Source organism: Octodon degus, unplaced genomic scaffold, assembly GCF_000260255.1.
Source record: "Octodon degus isolate 3935 unplaced genomic scaffold, OctDeg1.0 scaffold00273, whole genome shotgun sequence".
In the NCBI taxonomy this organism is placed as follows: domain Eukaryota; kingdom Metazoa; phylum Chordata; class Mammalia; order Rodentia; family Octodontidae; genus Octodon; species Octodon degus.
Window position 1 is genome coordinate 1,260,178 of NW_004524849.1, and position 16,720 is coordinate 1,276,897.

Genomic DNA, 16,720 nt, shown 5'->3' on the forward strand with positions numbered 1-16,720 from the left:
AGAAAGAAAACTAGAGACTTCTTAGAAAAAAAAGTAAATCTTCATGGCTTTGAGTTTGATGATGGCAAGCAATAAGAATAAGGAATATAGGGGACAACCCATTCGGGGCCCCGCTTCTGTCCTTCTCTTGGACAGAAGCTTTCTTTCCCCCAATAAATACATTCTGCTCTTTAAAAAAAAAAACCCGATGAATATATATTGGATTTCATCAATATAAAATACTTTTTTCCTTATAGTGAAAATCACTACAAAAATGTGCTTTTCTGCTTATGTTCTTCAAGTTTGAAGACAACTCACACAACGAAAGCTTCTGCTACCCTCCAGAAAGTACGAAATCACAACTGTTGCAAGAAGGGCCAGGGGCCAGGGACAGTCACATCCAATTGGAATGGTCAGTGTGATAACACCTAAGGACCACCGGGTGGGGATGATGCCCAGATCTGAGCCACAGGGTGACACTAACTGGAATACTACATGATGTGTCTACTGTCGAGTGACCAAGAGTCCCTTGCAAGACTGCCTCTGGCAGGGAAGGCACCTCCCCCTCGCCACCGCATCTGCAAGTAGACCGGCAGCCCGACTCACTTCCCGTCCACGGCCTCCACAATCTTGACCTCGATCTCTTGCTCGTACAGTGTGCGCAGCATCCGGTCCCGCCTGTCCTTCCTGCGTTTGAGGTTAATCATGAAGATCTAATACAGGAAGCAAAAAGGGGGAGAAAAAGTTAAATTACCTAAGTTTTACTTTAGGCCTTTTGAAAAGTCTAGCAAATGTCAGGATCAGAGCTTTAGATACGATAAGGAATACAAAGCACAGGAAAAGCTGTGATGAAGATTTGTTTATATTTCTTACTGGGTTTATGGAGGACAAATGATATTTATCCAAACTAAACTTCTTAGGGTCAGGGAGGTAGCTCAGTGGCATAAGTGCCTGCCTGGCAAGCTCAAGTCCTAAATTCGATATATATATACAAACAACTTTCTCAACAACCATTTGCAGTGACTTAACAATGTCTTTGTTTCTCTGATATGCATTGATAAATGCATTCTTCCTGCTCTTGAGTAAACAAAATTCAAAAAGTTAATCTTTTTTAAAAAAATATTTATTTATTTATTTAGTGTGTGTGTGGCCAGCTCAGACCACCAGGGGGCAGAACTGGCTGGCATGTGGTGCTGGGGGATTGAACCAGGGTCCCTGTGCTTTGCTTAGCTTAGCTTGTTCTAAGTAGGTGCTTTAGACCACTGAGCCATCTCACCAGACCCCAAAAAGTTAATCTTTAAGAGGCCAACAACTAATTAAACTTAAAGTATATGGCCCTGAGGAGCAGAAAGCTGTTTACCACGTGGTTTTTTGTTTTGTTTTGTTTTTTTTTCAGTACCAGTCATTGAACTCAGGACCCTGTGATTGCCAGGCAAATGCTTATTCTACTGAGCTATCGCCCCAGCCCCCAAGTGGTAAATTATATCAGCAGATCTGAGTGTTAAGTCCTGTGATTTACTGTTGCATTGAGCCAGTTTCTATGCCTGGGTTTCCTACCTGTAAAACTGGGATAACAGTCATCCTACTTCATGAGTATCACATAGTGGTATCAGTATAATTGACATCCACTAGATGAACTTAAAGTCCTTCAAAGAATGAGAAAAATCTAAAGCCTTGATTTGTTGACGTTATTAGCAAAGATTCCAATGTGAACTAGGACTTCAATTTTAGCAGTTTTCCTGGCAGAATTCTCCAACTCCCTTAGAGAAAAGGGAAAGAAGTAAAGAAAAGAAGCCCGATTCTTGGAGGTGCCTCTTTGATAGAGAAAGTGGGAAAAATGCAACAACATTATGTCAACTTTGAGTGGTTCTGTGAGCAATGCTACAAGAAATGACACCTGTGGATATGTGAAAGAAAGGAGAATGTGCATTAGATTTTTCCTCAGGAGGGCTGGGTCCACCCATTGCTCCTTACCTTTGCCTATAAATTCCTGATGGCTGCACTAAATACACATAGATGAGGAATACCAGGGGTTACAGACAGTGAGGTTATCCTGGCTATTCACGTAGTTAAGGAAGCACAGGATATCTAAAGCCTCCTGAATGCTATTGCAAATTAGTGCTTAATGAGGTCCTCCTGCTGTGAGCAGTAATTGACTAATTTTAATGGTAAACTCATCCTCCAAGACTCGGAGATGTTAGCTGGTTCTTTTGGAGATGTTAGCTGGCAGCAAGAACCGATGGTGACACATAGTGTGGGGAAGGACAAACCTACAGGGAGAAGTCAGAGGAGGCTGACTTCATCCTGACTAACCGTATGGATGACTGTGGAGAATGTCACAATTCTGGATCCAGTTCTCCCATCTTTAAGAACTGAACAGCCTCCTCTCTCAAATCTCGTACAGATGAAAGTTTCTATGTGCTTTATGCTATGAGCAAAATACAAAAGAAATTGTTTCATAATTAGCCTGGAGTTCAAAGTATACTGCAATAAATTTTGGTTCAGGAGTTATTCTGAATGTACTTGCAAATAATTTGCCTGCTGTACTAGGATCAAAAGGCATGTAATGAAAATTTCAACCTCCAAAGCAATATATTCTCACTTCTGCCCATCTATAAATTTCTAGGAAAAGGAACTGATGGCGAGGAGGACATCCTCTTTGAAAATTATCTATCTGCTCTAGGATAGAGCAGATTAAGTTCATAATGATTTTATTGCCTTTATTTACTTGACTGGATAATTATTTTTTTAAAACATAATTTCTGTGGTGTCTGTATTTGCCTTATTACTTGGGACTTAATAATTTAATGGGTTGTGCTTTTTTATGTTCCATTTTCTCCCTATTTAGAACACTCTGTCATGGCCATGCTCCACCCTCCAACTTAACAGACCCACAAGGAAAGAGTATTTCCTTATGTGTAAGTGTGGAACCACCTGGGGTCACCCTGGGAGACAGAAACACAGCAAAATAAAAAATAAGCAAAATGCATCAAAATAGTCCCCTCAAACAAGAGACCTCCAGCCTGGGAGGCCTTTGGTAAACAGCGCAGTGCCAGTCCTTGCCAGGACAAGGGCAGTAAAAGTGGTAGCCATGAAGAAAAGCACAGACGGCTCGCTCATACTTAGGATGGTAAACATAGAAAAGTGCTCAGAGCCAAGTGCAGCCCAGACACGACAGACTGGGCTACAGTGCCAGGAACACTGCGAAGGCCTCTGAAAATCCCGTCACCACCCCATGTGTGTTCCCAGGGATGATTCTCCCAGCCGCAGGAAAGCAGAGTCCCTGAGGGTGTCACTTCCCAGAGTAGGTTTTTTCCAGTACTGTAGGCGTGACATGGTCCCTGTACCATGTCCTGCCAAAAGCATCCCAGAGAGAGAAGATCCTGGCTTGTCCTGTTTTGTTTGCTTTGTTTTGGTCCTGTCCATAATGTGATTTTAGGAGGAAAAATGAGTATGTGTAAAAATGGGACTTCTTGCTTAGAGAACTAAGAGGTGAGAGTTATAGGGAAGGAAAACTGCAGGGCTATGCAGGTGCAGGGTGCTGAGCAAGCTGGGTTTTTCTCTAGCCCTGGGCATTTTTCAAAACTCTAGACAACAAAGTCTCTCCTCTACTATGTTTATATTCAACTTTTTTTATTCTTCCCTCTGTGTAAACCACAGAAAATCTGGTAACTTTCACATTTAATAGTCATGAAATATGTGTTCCCATTCATGTACTCCAGCTCTGACTCAGTCTTATAAAAGAAATTCCAATTCACCACTCAAGCAGCTTTTTTGGTGCAGTTATAACCTTAGCACCTACTGATATTTGGGTGCAGATCTATGAAGTTTGAGTTCATCCAGTTGTGCCTGGCTTGGGTCTGGCTGCTGTGCTCAGCTCCTTCCTGCTGCAGCCCTTGGAAGTGAACCTGTTGTGCCCCTCTGGCAAGGTGTTCTGCTCCTGGATTAGCTGGGTAGTTCTGGCCCCTAGTCTCTCTACAGGGATTTCAGCTGCAGGGTTTCACCCCAAGCCTGTATGCCAGGCCTGGGCTGGGTCCAGAGAGGTCCAGCAGGCACAGGGGAGCTTGGAAACTCTCCCACGCACTCATGGGGCCTCAGCTTGGGCTGGTTCTAGAGGTGTCCCGAGAGCCTCAAGCAACTTTTTAAGATGAGCATGCTCCTGGGACACACATGCATGTTGCAGTGTGATATGGCATTTTCCTCTCACTAAGCTGTGGCAATGAGCATGAAGCACAGTGTTTGGCCTGGAACACATCCAGAGTCCACAGAACACTGACTCTGTTGATAGATTCCTTAAGCACTGAACTGATTACCAGATCACTAGGCACCTCCTGGATGCTGATTACTAACTGTGAGACAGACCTGTAATGTGGACAGACACCTCTTGCATTTCGGCTTCCTTCCTTTCTTGCTCTGCACTGCTCTGCTCTGCTCTTTTCCTTCCCTTCCTTTTCCTTCCCTTCCTTTTCCTTCTCTTCTCTTTTCACTTTCTCTTCTCTTCTCTTCTCTTCTCTTCTCTTCTCTTCTCTTCTCTTCTCTTCTCTTCTCTTTCTTCTTCCCTCCCTCCCTTCCTCCCTCCCTCCCTCCCTCCCTCCCTCCCTTCCTTCCTTCCTTCCTTCCTTCCTTCCTTCCTTCCTTCCTTTCTCACACACCTTCATCCCTGCTTCAGTCTTTATACAAAAAAAAAACAACAAATACATATGATCTGTAGGATGCTTGCTATGTTCTTGACTGTGGAATGGCAGAATTTTAGAGCAAGTTTCTTCTTTTCCTTTGTTCTCTCAACTCTGTCCTCCAACTTTTTCCATGGAAGAGTAACAGAGCAGAGACAATTCCAAATCATTTCCACTTAGCTGTGACTGAGCAAACTTAATGCCTTCCAATACCCAAAATGTGTATCTGCTTTACTTTACCTTTGAGCTTCAACAAAAATATTGGCAAAATAAGGCAAGTTTATTTTCACTAGTAAATAAAAATTACTTCTTTCTGGCTCAGTGATTAATTCCCTTTACCCTAATCCTTGTTTTAAGACAAGAAAACTAAGGCACAAAACTGAATAATTTTCCCAAGACTTTGGGAAAAGTCTGCATGTTCACAGTGGCCAAACCCACTTTGCTGGCTCACAGACATACTCAGGTTTGTGGTCTAGTACACACACACACACACACACACACACACACACACACACACCCCACTTTCCTACCTCATCAAATCCCATCTTGTCTGGATACTTAGGGGCCACTGACACAAACTGGGAGGGTTCCATTGGAGGACGGTCAACTGGAAGACACAAGAAGCACACAGAGTGCTTGTTAGTGAAGGCTCAGAACACAGAACTCCACCTGCAGGCCTGCTCTTGAGGACTGGGGCCCGATCCAGACATCCAGGGCAGGGAGCCATGGCCCAGCTGCCTCCCAGGAAACATGCCGATGAGGACAGTGAATTCAAGAGCTTTTTTTTTTACAGGAAAATTGCAATATTTGCTCCATTCTCCTTAAAACTTATTTTAAGAGTACCAGGAGGCAGTTTAGGTTGATAGCTAACACAGAGAGAGAGAGCTCTAAAGTCAGATGAGGTAGCTCTAATCTTTGGCCTAGAGGGCCTAGGAGAGTTATGGTGATTATCTAAGCCTGTTTCTTCACATGTAAAGGTGGGATAATAAAAGTTTCTTACTGTATTATAAAATAAAAACAAGCCCTGCATGCAGCACACACTACATTAATGTCGTAAGTACTTTCTTTGGGTCCTGGCAATCAAGGACCTTGGCGTGTCAGGCAGGCGCTGAGCCATTGAGCTATGTCCCCAGCCCTGTAGTAAGTACTCTTAACTGCTACTTACTGTGGCCTACACTGAAAGAGTTTAGAAATAGGCTAGATTATGGGAATTTGATTTTCATTAAAGGAATAATACAAAGAAAAATTTAAATGAGAGATGGTCACAATGCTGTGTAAGGAACTGTTGGTGATGACCATTATTACTGTCACCGGTATCCATTCTCCTCTATTGCAGGCACATGACAGGAACACATTTTCTTGTCCTTAAAGTTGTGATCATGTGATTTTTTGCGGGCATTACATTTCTGCCCCTCAGAGCCCAGCTCTTTCTTCCTCCCCTGCCTCAGTGCCATCAGAGTGATCGCTGTAGCATGCGTTGGTATGGAGACGCTGCAGTGCTCCAGCAGCCTGGAATGTTGCACCAACACATGGAGAGCAGCTGTCCCGGAAACACAGCAGGACTGCAGGCCTTGCAGAGCAATAAACAAGCCACTGCGGCACCAAGCCACCAAGATTTCGCCACTGTTTGCTATGCCAGCACAACTTCCTCATCCTGACAGGGATATCATGCGTTATCTGTATGGTATAATCTGTCTAATTTACCCTTCCCTGAGATACTACTAAAGAGAAACTGTGGTCAGTTTCACTTATCATCAAGTAATGTGAAATTCTAGAAGGTAGTAAATGAGACAGGTTTCCTAAGCCAAGCACAGAAGTTGACCTTAGTACTTCAAACCTGACCTTTATAATCACATTTCTTCTTGTACACAACATGTGTATTCTTTCCTGTAACAGCCTAGAATATTTTTCTCTTTTTGGATCCTTTCTTTCTTTCTTTCTTTCTTTCTTTCTTTCTTTCTTTCTTTCTTTCTTTCTTTCTTTCTTTTTTGGTGCAGGGTCTCACTACATAGGTTGTAGCGATCCTCCTGGTTTCTGCCTCCCATGGCTGGGATTACAGGTGCGCTTCACCACGCCTGGACTCCATCGCCAGCTCAGCGCACCTGAGGGCGGGGGCCAGCACTGCAACCGGTGCCAGGGATCGAACCCTAGCCCCTGAGCTTCAGTGAGCAAGCCCTTAGTCCGCTGAGCTATACCGCCGGCCCTCATTATTTCTTACTAGTTTCTTTTACAATCAGTGTGGAGGGCCTACCATGTGCTAGGTTAGATTTCTAAGAGAAAGAAGCTTAAATTGGAACTTCTTTCTGTTTGAGGAGCTGTGTTACCCTTTCTCCTTGGCCTTTGACATGGAAGGTCATTAGATTTCAACCTTTCTAGGTTGCTGGTCCCACTTGGTATTCACATGGCTGGTGTGGTTTTAATATTTCAGACAAAAAGACTGCATTTAGTCACTGTGCTTCCATCAAATATATGTAGCCTTTGCATTTATACAGCAAGTGTTCTCAAAAAGCCACAAAGAGTTAACTTCTGAACTAGCAGCAGTTGGCTGAGGTTTTGCCACTAGAGGCAGCATTAAGCTTAGACAGCAGGATATGACATAATGGGTCAGACCTAAGAAACTTAATATATACTTCATTTTTATACTTTTCTGCTGGATGGTGCAACCAAGATAAAGCAAGACCCATCTAACAAAAAATGTCATTTTTGTATCTGACAAGGTCAGTGACATCCCCTCAGGATTTTACCCCTTGAAACCCTGTACATCAGATTGTAGATGTTTTGTCAGTGTCAGCCATGTGGATGAGTCATGGCCATTGCTTGACCAATTTGCTTTCTGTGAAAACCTGAGAGAGTGTTTGCTCTCCGGGTGACAGTCCTTAGGCATATTAATATACTGAGCTGCAAAAGGCTCAAGTCAACAACTTCTGACATTGCCAGTCATGTGGATAACCACTACTATTATAGACTACTGGACTATATTGGATTACTTTGTTAAATTCATGCACCTACAATATATGAATGGCAATGGAATACCCATCTCTGACAAAAGTTAACAAAAAAGGGGGATGCAAATGAAGGTCCATTTTGTAGTGAAAAAATATATATATCTGTATATACAAAATAGTTAGCATGGATATACAGCTACTTTCTGTTAGTTCAACAACAAGAAAATTTTGAACTAATAGTGTTCAGACAAGATATCATGTCTGCATCTTGTACTATGAATAACTACTACAAAGACAACAATACGCAATGTATTAATTATTGCTACTGTCCTACTAACCTGTTTTGAAACTGTCTCATTGCTACTTTCGCAATAAAATTAATATATAAAAAATAAAACCAAAAAAAAAAGAAACTTAATAAAGAAAGTCCATGTTTTTGCTATGTCAGACTTGAAGGTTAGGAGACCCTCGCCTTTGTTGTGGCCCGTTCTGACTCCTTCACTCCTAATTCATTCAGTCTTTCATTGACTCCTTTCCTGTAAACAGTTCCTCCCTATACTCTCCTTGGGACAGTGGGCTTCACTGGTTTCTGGAGAGTTTCATAATTCGGGACTAATAATTAAAGCTACTATTATAAGCTCCCATTATCCACTAGACTCTGAGCTATGGTTGACAAATACAGGAATCCTACTTACTTAATCTTCACATATGACATAACAGGTATAAGTGTTTCTATTTTTATAGAGGAGGAAACAAAGCTCAACGACTTGTCCAAGGTCACAACTCGAGCTCTTGACCACTATCTCTGTCCTCCGACACTGGCCCTTGGTATCCATTGGTGTTGGGTAACTGGCAGCTGGGTGAGGTTTACAGTAGTTCATTTAGACCAGCCACACCTAAAACAGTACTCTCTGCCCCTTTTTTCTACTTCCTGCTGGCCTTCTCCCATGGCTACCTTGCTGGTTCATGTTGTCCCCTACCAGGCCTGGGTAGTGTAAGCATTTTTCAAACATACACTTTGCTCTTGATCACATACACAGTTCTTAAAGGAATCATCTACAAATGCTACCCTGTTCTTGGCCACATCAGTAACTTCAATGTTTTATAATTCAGGTGTTTTCACAGCCACCATGGAATTTTTATTTTCACTTTCTGCTGTTCAGCTGTTGGTCTCTATCGATAAGCGAAATGAGGCCACCACAAGGGTGTGCTTCCTCAAGGTCAGAAAGTGAGTGCTTAGCAGTGGTGGAGATCAGTTGCTGGCCTTTCTGACTCCAGATCCAATAATCTCAGTAATCTTTACATGACGCTGTCTCAGAAGGTTGCCTGATGCTGAGTACAGGCAGCTGAGATTTCCATTACGTCATACTGTGATTTACACAGCCAACCTCCTCATGCCTCAAATTCATTTGTATCTATCATCTCTGCAAGATTCAGCCTCTCAGCACTCTTCTCCCAAAGGAAGCACTTCCTAGAATTCTCTATATAGCTCCTTGGGCACTGAATTTTTATACATTGTTATTATAATAACTCATTTCCATATTCCTCAAACTTTTATTCTAGACCTGAAACTCCAGTCTACAATTCATAAAATTCCTGATCATTACCCTTGTAAATATTCTTAATTCCCTCCCATTGATCTTGCCTAGTAAGACCCCAATCCTTTTAAAACAAGACTGTCCACTTAACTTGTCTTCAAGAGAGTTCTCTAGCAGAAATTCCACATAATTCTACTGACCAAGTCACTTCAAAATTACAACCAAAGAAGCCAGATTGTAATTGACACCAGCAAGTGATGCACTGTACTTCCCTTGTACATTCACTTTCCCAGTCTCCAAGAGATCTATGATATGCCTGACTCTCCTGAAATTTCCATCAGCTCTCTTCAATTCATGGCTGGACCATACATTTACCAAGACAATTTTCAGCACTGTGTGAGGTCTGTGTTTTCATTCCACCTGAATTGCGTGCGCACCTATACATTCTGCTTTCCCACCTGCCATCTAGGATGAAGCCTCCCTGTTTCACCCTAGCATGACTTCTGTGTCCTCCTCCTCTTCTTTGCTCAAGGACATCAGTGTTACAGTTTTCTTCTACATCATCAAGCGTCTACATCATTAAGTCCTGGATCCTTCTCATGAGCATATAGACATGCTGTAATATTACTGAAAAATCAATAATACTAAGAAACCAAACCAAATGAAAAAAAATCCTTCTCTTATTCTCACAGCCCCTAGCAGCCCCATCCCATCAGGACACCACTCTCTCATCCCTGCAGCATCCTTTGTTTGCCCCATTCCAATGGATATGTGTCTCTATCATTGCACAGAAGTGGCTCTCATCAAGGTCATCACAGAGCTCTATTCCGACAGAAAAAATGATCAACTCTATTTTCCTTTCACTTGACTTGGCATTTGGCTTTTTCTTGAAACAATTCTCAATTTTTCTTCCCAGCTTTCTGGCTGTTTGTCTCCCCCAGGGATTCCCTCCCCCTCCCTCTCCCTTTCCCCACCCCCCCCAGTTCACTCCATTCCTTGGTTTTAAATAGCTTTTCTACACTGATGATTTTCAAATGTCTATCTCTGGATGGAACCTTTTGCTGAACCCCAGATACACATATTCAATCATCTCCATACCTCCCTATTCAACTATCTAATAAATATTTGAAAATTACATGACCAAAACTTCTATCCCCAAATCCCTTCTTATGATGCTTTTTCCATATCAGTAAGTGGTAGAGCAGGCCAAAGTAGCAGAGTTATTATTAATTTCTTTCTTTCCTTCATGGACTGCATCCAGTGAGTCCTATGGGCTCTACCATCAAAACTGAAACTTTTTTCTCATCCCCTCACTGTTGCAATTTAAGTGTCAACCACTAACCTCTCTCACCAGGAGAGATGTACTGATCTGCTATGCATTAGTATCCACACCACAGCTCTAAATGTACAAGCCACATGAGGGCAGTTCCTGCCGATTTCCCTTACTATTAGAATAAAATCTAAATTCTTTATCATTGCTAGAACATTCTACATGATCTGAGTACTTCTTCCTACACGACTTCCCCTTATCCAACTCCCCATTCTATCACTGCTGTCCCTGGGACATCCTCAAGCTTTTTCCTACATAAGAGCCATTCCATGGGCTCTTTCTCCTGCTCGGAGTGCTCTTCCCCCCAAATATTCTTGTGGCTGCTTCCTTGATTGTTATAGCTGGATCTCCCTGATAGAATATTAAGTCCTTGGTGACAAAGCTTCTGCCAATTTGTTCTCTGCTACATACTCAGCATTTTGAGCAATAATTCTTATACACTGATTTCCTCTTCTAACACCTCTGTTGGCTCCTTGGGGCAGGCACTCTGTTTTAGCTGGCCCACTCTGTTTTAGTTGTTGTTCAAGGACCACCACTAAACTGTTCTACCCTCTTAAACTTTATGTCTATTGTTTTAAACCAGTTCTCTTTCAGGGTGGCAGTGCTTTGTCTGCTTGTCTGTTTCCTGTACCTGGAACATCCTCACTGTATCGCCCTCTTGTTTAAACTATGTGATTTTGCCCAAGTTTACTACTTTTTGTATTCTCTTTAAAAATGACAGAAAATAAAAAAAAAGAAACTGAGTCAATATAAAAAGAACCATCAGGACTTACAGCTCTCCCAGAGCACACAGGCTCTCTCTGTTCCAAATTCCTATTACCTTTATATCTGCTCCTCCCCCCCAAAAAAGAAGAAAACCAGACTGCATTGTTAGTTTCTGTTTTGTATCAGTCCTACCTCCTATCATTTAAACTAACATTTTTGATAGTAACCATTTTTTTTTTACTGCTGTTTGAGTTCCAGGCACTGTAAGAAGAGATTCTAATATTTAGTCTAGAAAAGGACACTTGATAGATATGATTTCATCATTACTAAAATTTTATTCATCCTTCTCAGGGCTTTAGCCTGTATTTCTGCATTAAAACTACTAAAGCTTCGTTTTGGAATTGTTTTATTACTTTGTGTTCTATACTTTAAAATTCAGAAGTGAAGTCTAATAAAATTATATCTCAAGAAAGTAGATATAAGAATTAATGAAAATGACATAAATCAAATTCTTAGCCTGTGTAGAGACATCAATAATAAAAGTTATAGCTCATAGGTTCTTGTCCTATAAATTTTATCTGGCCAGAAAATGAGTTATACATATTTATAATTGATTATTATTCAAATTTTATTGATTATGCTTGCATGTCTGTGTACTGAGATCTTTCTGTATGCCTGGTCATGTGGGAAGAAACAAGACAACACAGCTTGGGTCGACCTCTCTCTGAGTGCCATCTACTTGGGAGAATAGACTGCCAGGATACAGGGGTGGTGGTGATAAGGAGCAGCACTTTTGCTAAGTGCTAAATCAAGTCACAATAATAACAGCACTTCGCTGTTTTATAATACACAGTATAATATTTTAGTTATATTAAACTGGACACATCTGCAAAGTCAATAGTATAATCCTTCCTCTTAAGATAAAGGAACTAAAGCTTTGAGAAACTGATTCTCCCTTCATAAGTGACAAAGCTTGAGTTTAAGTAGATTATTATGGCTTCATGTTTGTGTGCTTGATGATACAACATTCATTCATTCATTTATTCATTTGTTCATTCATTCATTCATTCATTCATTCATTCATTCATATATTGACTTGTGTAATCATGCATTCCGCAGGTAGATATTCAGCACCAACCATGTTCCATATGCTCTGCCAGGTGCTTGGGTTACAAGGCAGTGAGTGACCACCTTATTCTCTACTGCAGTGGCAGCAAACCTGTTAGAGCTTTAAGTGACAACAAATGGTGGCTGCGGCACATGAGCCGTAGGTTCATCACCACCACCACTCTAGAACCTGAAGACAGGAAAAGAGGCAGAAGTAGTAAACATTAAAGAAGTTCGCAACTACATTCCTAAGGACTGAATTAGGAATGTCACAGCAAACCAATTCTTACTCTACCATTCATTCATTTATTCATCACCCATCCATTCAATCATTCTAGAAATACATACTGGATAGATGATGGCAACATGCTATATCCTGAGATGAGCATGATAAAAAAGGAATTTATAGTCTGGGGGCTGAGGAATGGAAAAATAGATATTCATAGGCAACTTGATGGCCATATAAGATAAACTCATGGAGTTTTTTCCAACTTTTGTTTTATTCCAGATGCCTTATTCCATTTAAAATTCCTAAAACCATCCCAGACACTTAGGGCAGAAGTTGGAAGCTTTGCTCTGCTGCCTTCTTGTCTGTCCACTTACAGCCAATTCTTGGATAACTAAGTCCTTTTACATCTATGTCCCGAGTTTCTCCGTTCCTCCCTCTCCATTCCCACAGCTATTGCTTCAACCCATATCTTCACAAACTTTTCATGGTTTCCATATCATTTCCAAAATGATCTTTCACCTCTCATGAGGCCACAATTCACTGCCTGTCCCTGCTGCATTTGTCACTTGTATTAGCCTAGAGTGACCTTCCTAAATTCAAATTTCACTCTCACATTTCTGGGCTCAACTTCTTTAGAAGTTCCCTTCCATTCAGGAAAAACATGAACACCTAAATCATCAAAGTCCTGGCTGGGTTGCTGCCCAGTTTCTAGCCTTTCTTCCTACTGTGCTTTCCAACTACCTCCATGGCCCCTGTGTATACACATTCTATGCTTTAGTGACAAAACACAGAAAATACTCCCTTCTGCAGGAAGTCATTTCCAGCATTCTGCCCTGAGACAGGCAGATTAGCACAGTACTTCTTCTTCTGGCCATCACTGTATATTATACAATAAGTTTAGCTACTGACTGTAAAACACTCTAATTCCAACATCATGCTGTGTTCTGAGACAATGCCGATGGAGCAGCTAAGGACATGCGAGCTGGAAATAGAAAGACTGGCTTAAATCTCAGTCTATCATTTTTAGAAAAATGATCTAGGGAAATTCTCTTGAGATCTCTATACTTCAATTTCTCCATCTTTATTATGGGGATATAAACTCCATTCATTACGTTTCTGTGGAATTTAATGAGACAAAGTGCTTAGTGTGGTATCTGTGACATCACAAGCGATTATGAAGTTGAAATTCAAAAATATTATTACATATATTGCTTGAAATCCTGGAAGTATTCATTATCTCCATTTTACAACTAAGGAGGCTACTTGCCCAAAGTCATATGATATAAAAGCAGGACTTAAATGAATGCCACTGAACACTATGTTAACACTTACTACATTGTGTGGAAAGTATTCGTGTACTCAGTTCTCCACTAGGACGGGAAGCTCCCTGAAGCCAAAGAACTTTATGGTATTTGTGGTATTTGTATTTCACAGAAGAAAAATTTTGAAATGAGTGAATGGATGTAGCTATGTTTCAACCAAGAGTGCCTGAAGGCCATGAGTTTTCAGGCCTCAAGAGGAGAGACATGGTTGGCCTGAGACCTTGCCCTACTCCTGGGCCACTTACTCATTGCTTCTATCTGCACGTGGATGAGGTTGTCGATGTCCTCCTGCAGTGTCTGGTGGGGCTTCAGCGGGATGGGCAGGTAGCCATAGTGCTGTCTGTTGCAGAGGTACATCTGGATGCCTGAGGATCCGAGAGAGGAAGAGAGTCAACCAATAAGAAAACACACTTCTTAGTAATAGCTGAGGGAAGGGAAAATAAGTAGGCCTCAGAAATGTTCTTTTATTAAAAAAAAAAATAAAAAGCAGCACTGGGCTCACAAAAAGTCTAGGCCATTCTGAAGCCCAGAGGAAATTGATTTTTTTTTCCCTGAAGAAATAGCATATTCCTGGCCTGAAAATGAACACTGAGGTCTTGAAGGATCAGGAGGGAGGCAAGGCATTCCCAGTCAAGAAAGCAGAATGAAACACTGTAATCCACCTACAGGAAATAACAAGAAATTGAGCAATGAAATCCATATTTGATTTGAAAGCAAACCGGAAAATCCTGTAAGGCTGACAGATTATTAAAGCTAAATCTAGGCATATGCAGAACAGAAAGTAAAAAATTACAAAGGAAATTTAAAATTCTCCATAATTCTGGTTGGTATTATTTCTTCTCTTAGTATAACATGGATCTGGAGTCAACTAACAGGCACAAAACATCCAATAAAGTTTATAAAGAGACAAAAGAAAGCCTGCATTTTAAGTCCTATTAAGAACCTGTAGGGCTGGTGAGATGGCTCAGAGGTCTAAAGCACCTATTTAGAACAAGCTAAGCTAAGCAAAACACAGGGACCACGGTTCAATCCCCCAGCACCACATGCCAGCCAGCCCCGCCCCCTGGTGGGCTGAGCTGGCCACACACACACACACACACACACACACACACACACATAAATAAAAATTTAAGAACCTGTAGAGTAACTTTTCCAACAATCTATCACATCCATCTCACGTTCAGCACTGTTCAGTAGTCCTAGCAGGGAAATTCTAATATTTATAAACCATACAGCTCAAAATATGGGGATCAGGATGGCCTACCAGTCTGGAAGTAGAAAGTCCTAATTACAAGATTGCTAAATTGAAAGGACAAGCCTGTCAAGCTCTGGTCCATGTGCCTAAGCCTGTGATTTGTTAATTGCCACAATCATCAGTGCTTTCCTGAGACAGAATTATCTGCATAGTGACTTTTCTATTTTGTGCAGATGAAATTTCTACCAATTAAGCTATATCATCTGACAAGTTAGATGAAGCTGTCTCATAGAATTAATGGAGATGAACAGAAAAAGAAAAGAGCTTTTATCCTCCACCTTTACTGCATCTGTCTTCAATCTGGGCCAGTCCACTAGGACTGTCACTTCTCTTGATTTCTCCAAATGAACTTAGTAGTTCTGCCATTTGGCAACATGAATGTTTATGGTGAACTTCAAACCCCAATGCACATTCTAGCAAAATCATGAGAAATTCAGGAAGCGGAAGCAAAAGGTTGAATATTTAGGATGCTTCTCTAATTAGGATCCTAATTAGGTAAACTATTTTAACCATTTTTAACTTTCTAATGCTTTCATAAAAGGGGGATATGATACCCAGCCAAGCTATCTGTCAAATACAAATACATAGGAAAGGAATTTTCAGACATGTAAGGTCATAAAATATTTACTTTCCATCCCTTCATCTAAGAAAATTACCAGATGATGTAGAAGAAGGATGAAGAGGAAGAGAAAGAAGAAGAGGAGAAAGAGGAAGATGAATAGGAGGACAAAGAGGAAGAAGAGAATTATAATGCATGAAACAGGAAACAAACAGAAGTCTGTGGATAAGAGAAGAGAAATGAGACCCAGATTGATGGCTTTGACACTTCTTAGATTAGAGTATATCAGAAGACTCTCGGACATCTTCCAGACATGTAATAGGGAGCATCTAATGGATATGAGCATTCTGAGAGGAGTTTGAGAAAATTAGTGATTAGCTTGTTATTGTATTAGTAATAATAAAACTCAGCAAAAAAGGTTGTATAATTATTTAGATAAAGGAAACAGGTTAAAGTCCATAAGTGACTGAGCTTGGAGTTAGATTCATGTGATTATAAAACAAAAACACTATCTTAAATTACACTTAGAGGAGAAGAATGTGTTTGCATGGGTAGATAAAGCAGGGAGAAAGGGAGGGAGAGAGAGAGACAGAGAGACAGAGAAAGAGAGACAGCCAGACAGCCAGACAGCCAGAAAGAGAGCTAACTCCTTACTCCCTAAAGTGCAGAACCAACAGAAAATGCCTAAGTAAGCCAAAAAATAAGGAAGTAACAGCACAAACATATTAATCTCTATAAATCTGTATAAATCTATACTAATACAATCATCCAAAGAGGTAAAAGTGAGACCCAGTCCTAGCCCAGGTCCGGTGAGTGTGTGGAGAGGTTCCTGCTACCCTGCGCTGGCGGGACCAGTCCCAGCCCAGGCGCAGCGTGGGCCGGACCCTCTCCTGCCCCCTCGGGCCGCCCCCCACCCCTCCCTCCCAGTAGGAATTTCTGCCGACTTCCGGGAACCCCCAGACCCAGTCCTAGCCCAGGTCCGGTGAGTGTGTGGAGAGCTTCCTGCTATCCTGCGCCGGCGGGACCAGTCCCAGCCCAGGCGCAGCATGGGCTGGACCCTCTCCCGCCCCCTCGGGCC

At 41.5% G+C, this 16,720-nt stretch overlaps 1 protein-coding gene across 1 annotated transcript in view; it reads right to left on the bottom strand.

Moving 5' to 3' along the window:
* Positions 1-16,720, bottom strand: part of Colgalt2 (collagen beta(1-O)galactosyltransferase 2) — a 112,817-nt gene that overhangs the window by 11,971 nt on the left and 84,126 nt on the right. Inside the window, exons 6-8 of the mRNA XM_004646604.2 lie at positions 14,074-14,193; positions 5,183-5,259; positions 586-692 (exon numbers count right to left, since the gene is read on the bottom strand). Of these exons, the coding sequence (XP_004646661.1) occupies positions 586-692; positions 5,183-5,259; positions 14,074-14,193 (304 nt within the window). The remainder of the gene's footprint in view (positions 1-585; positions 693-5,182; positions 5,260-14,073; positions 14,194-16,720) is intronic.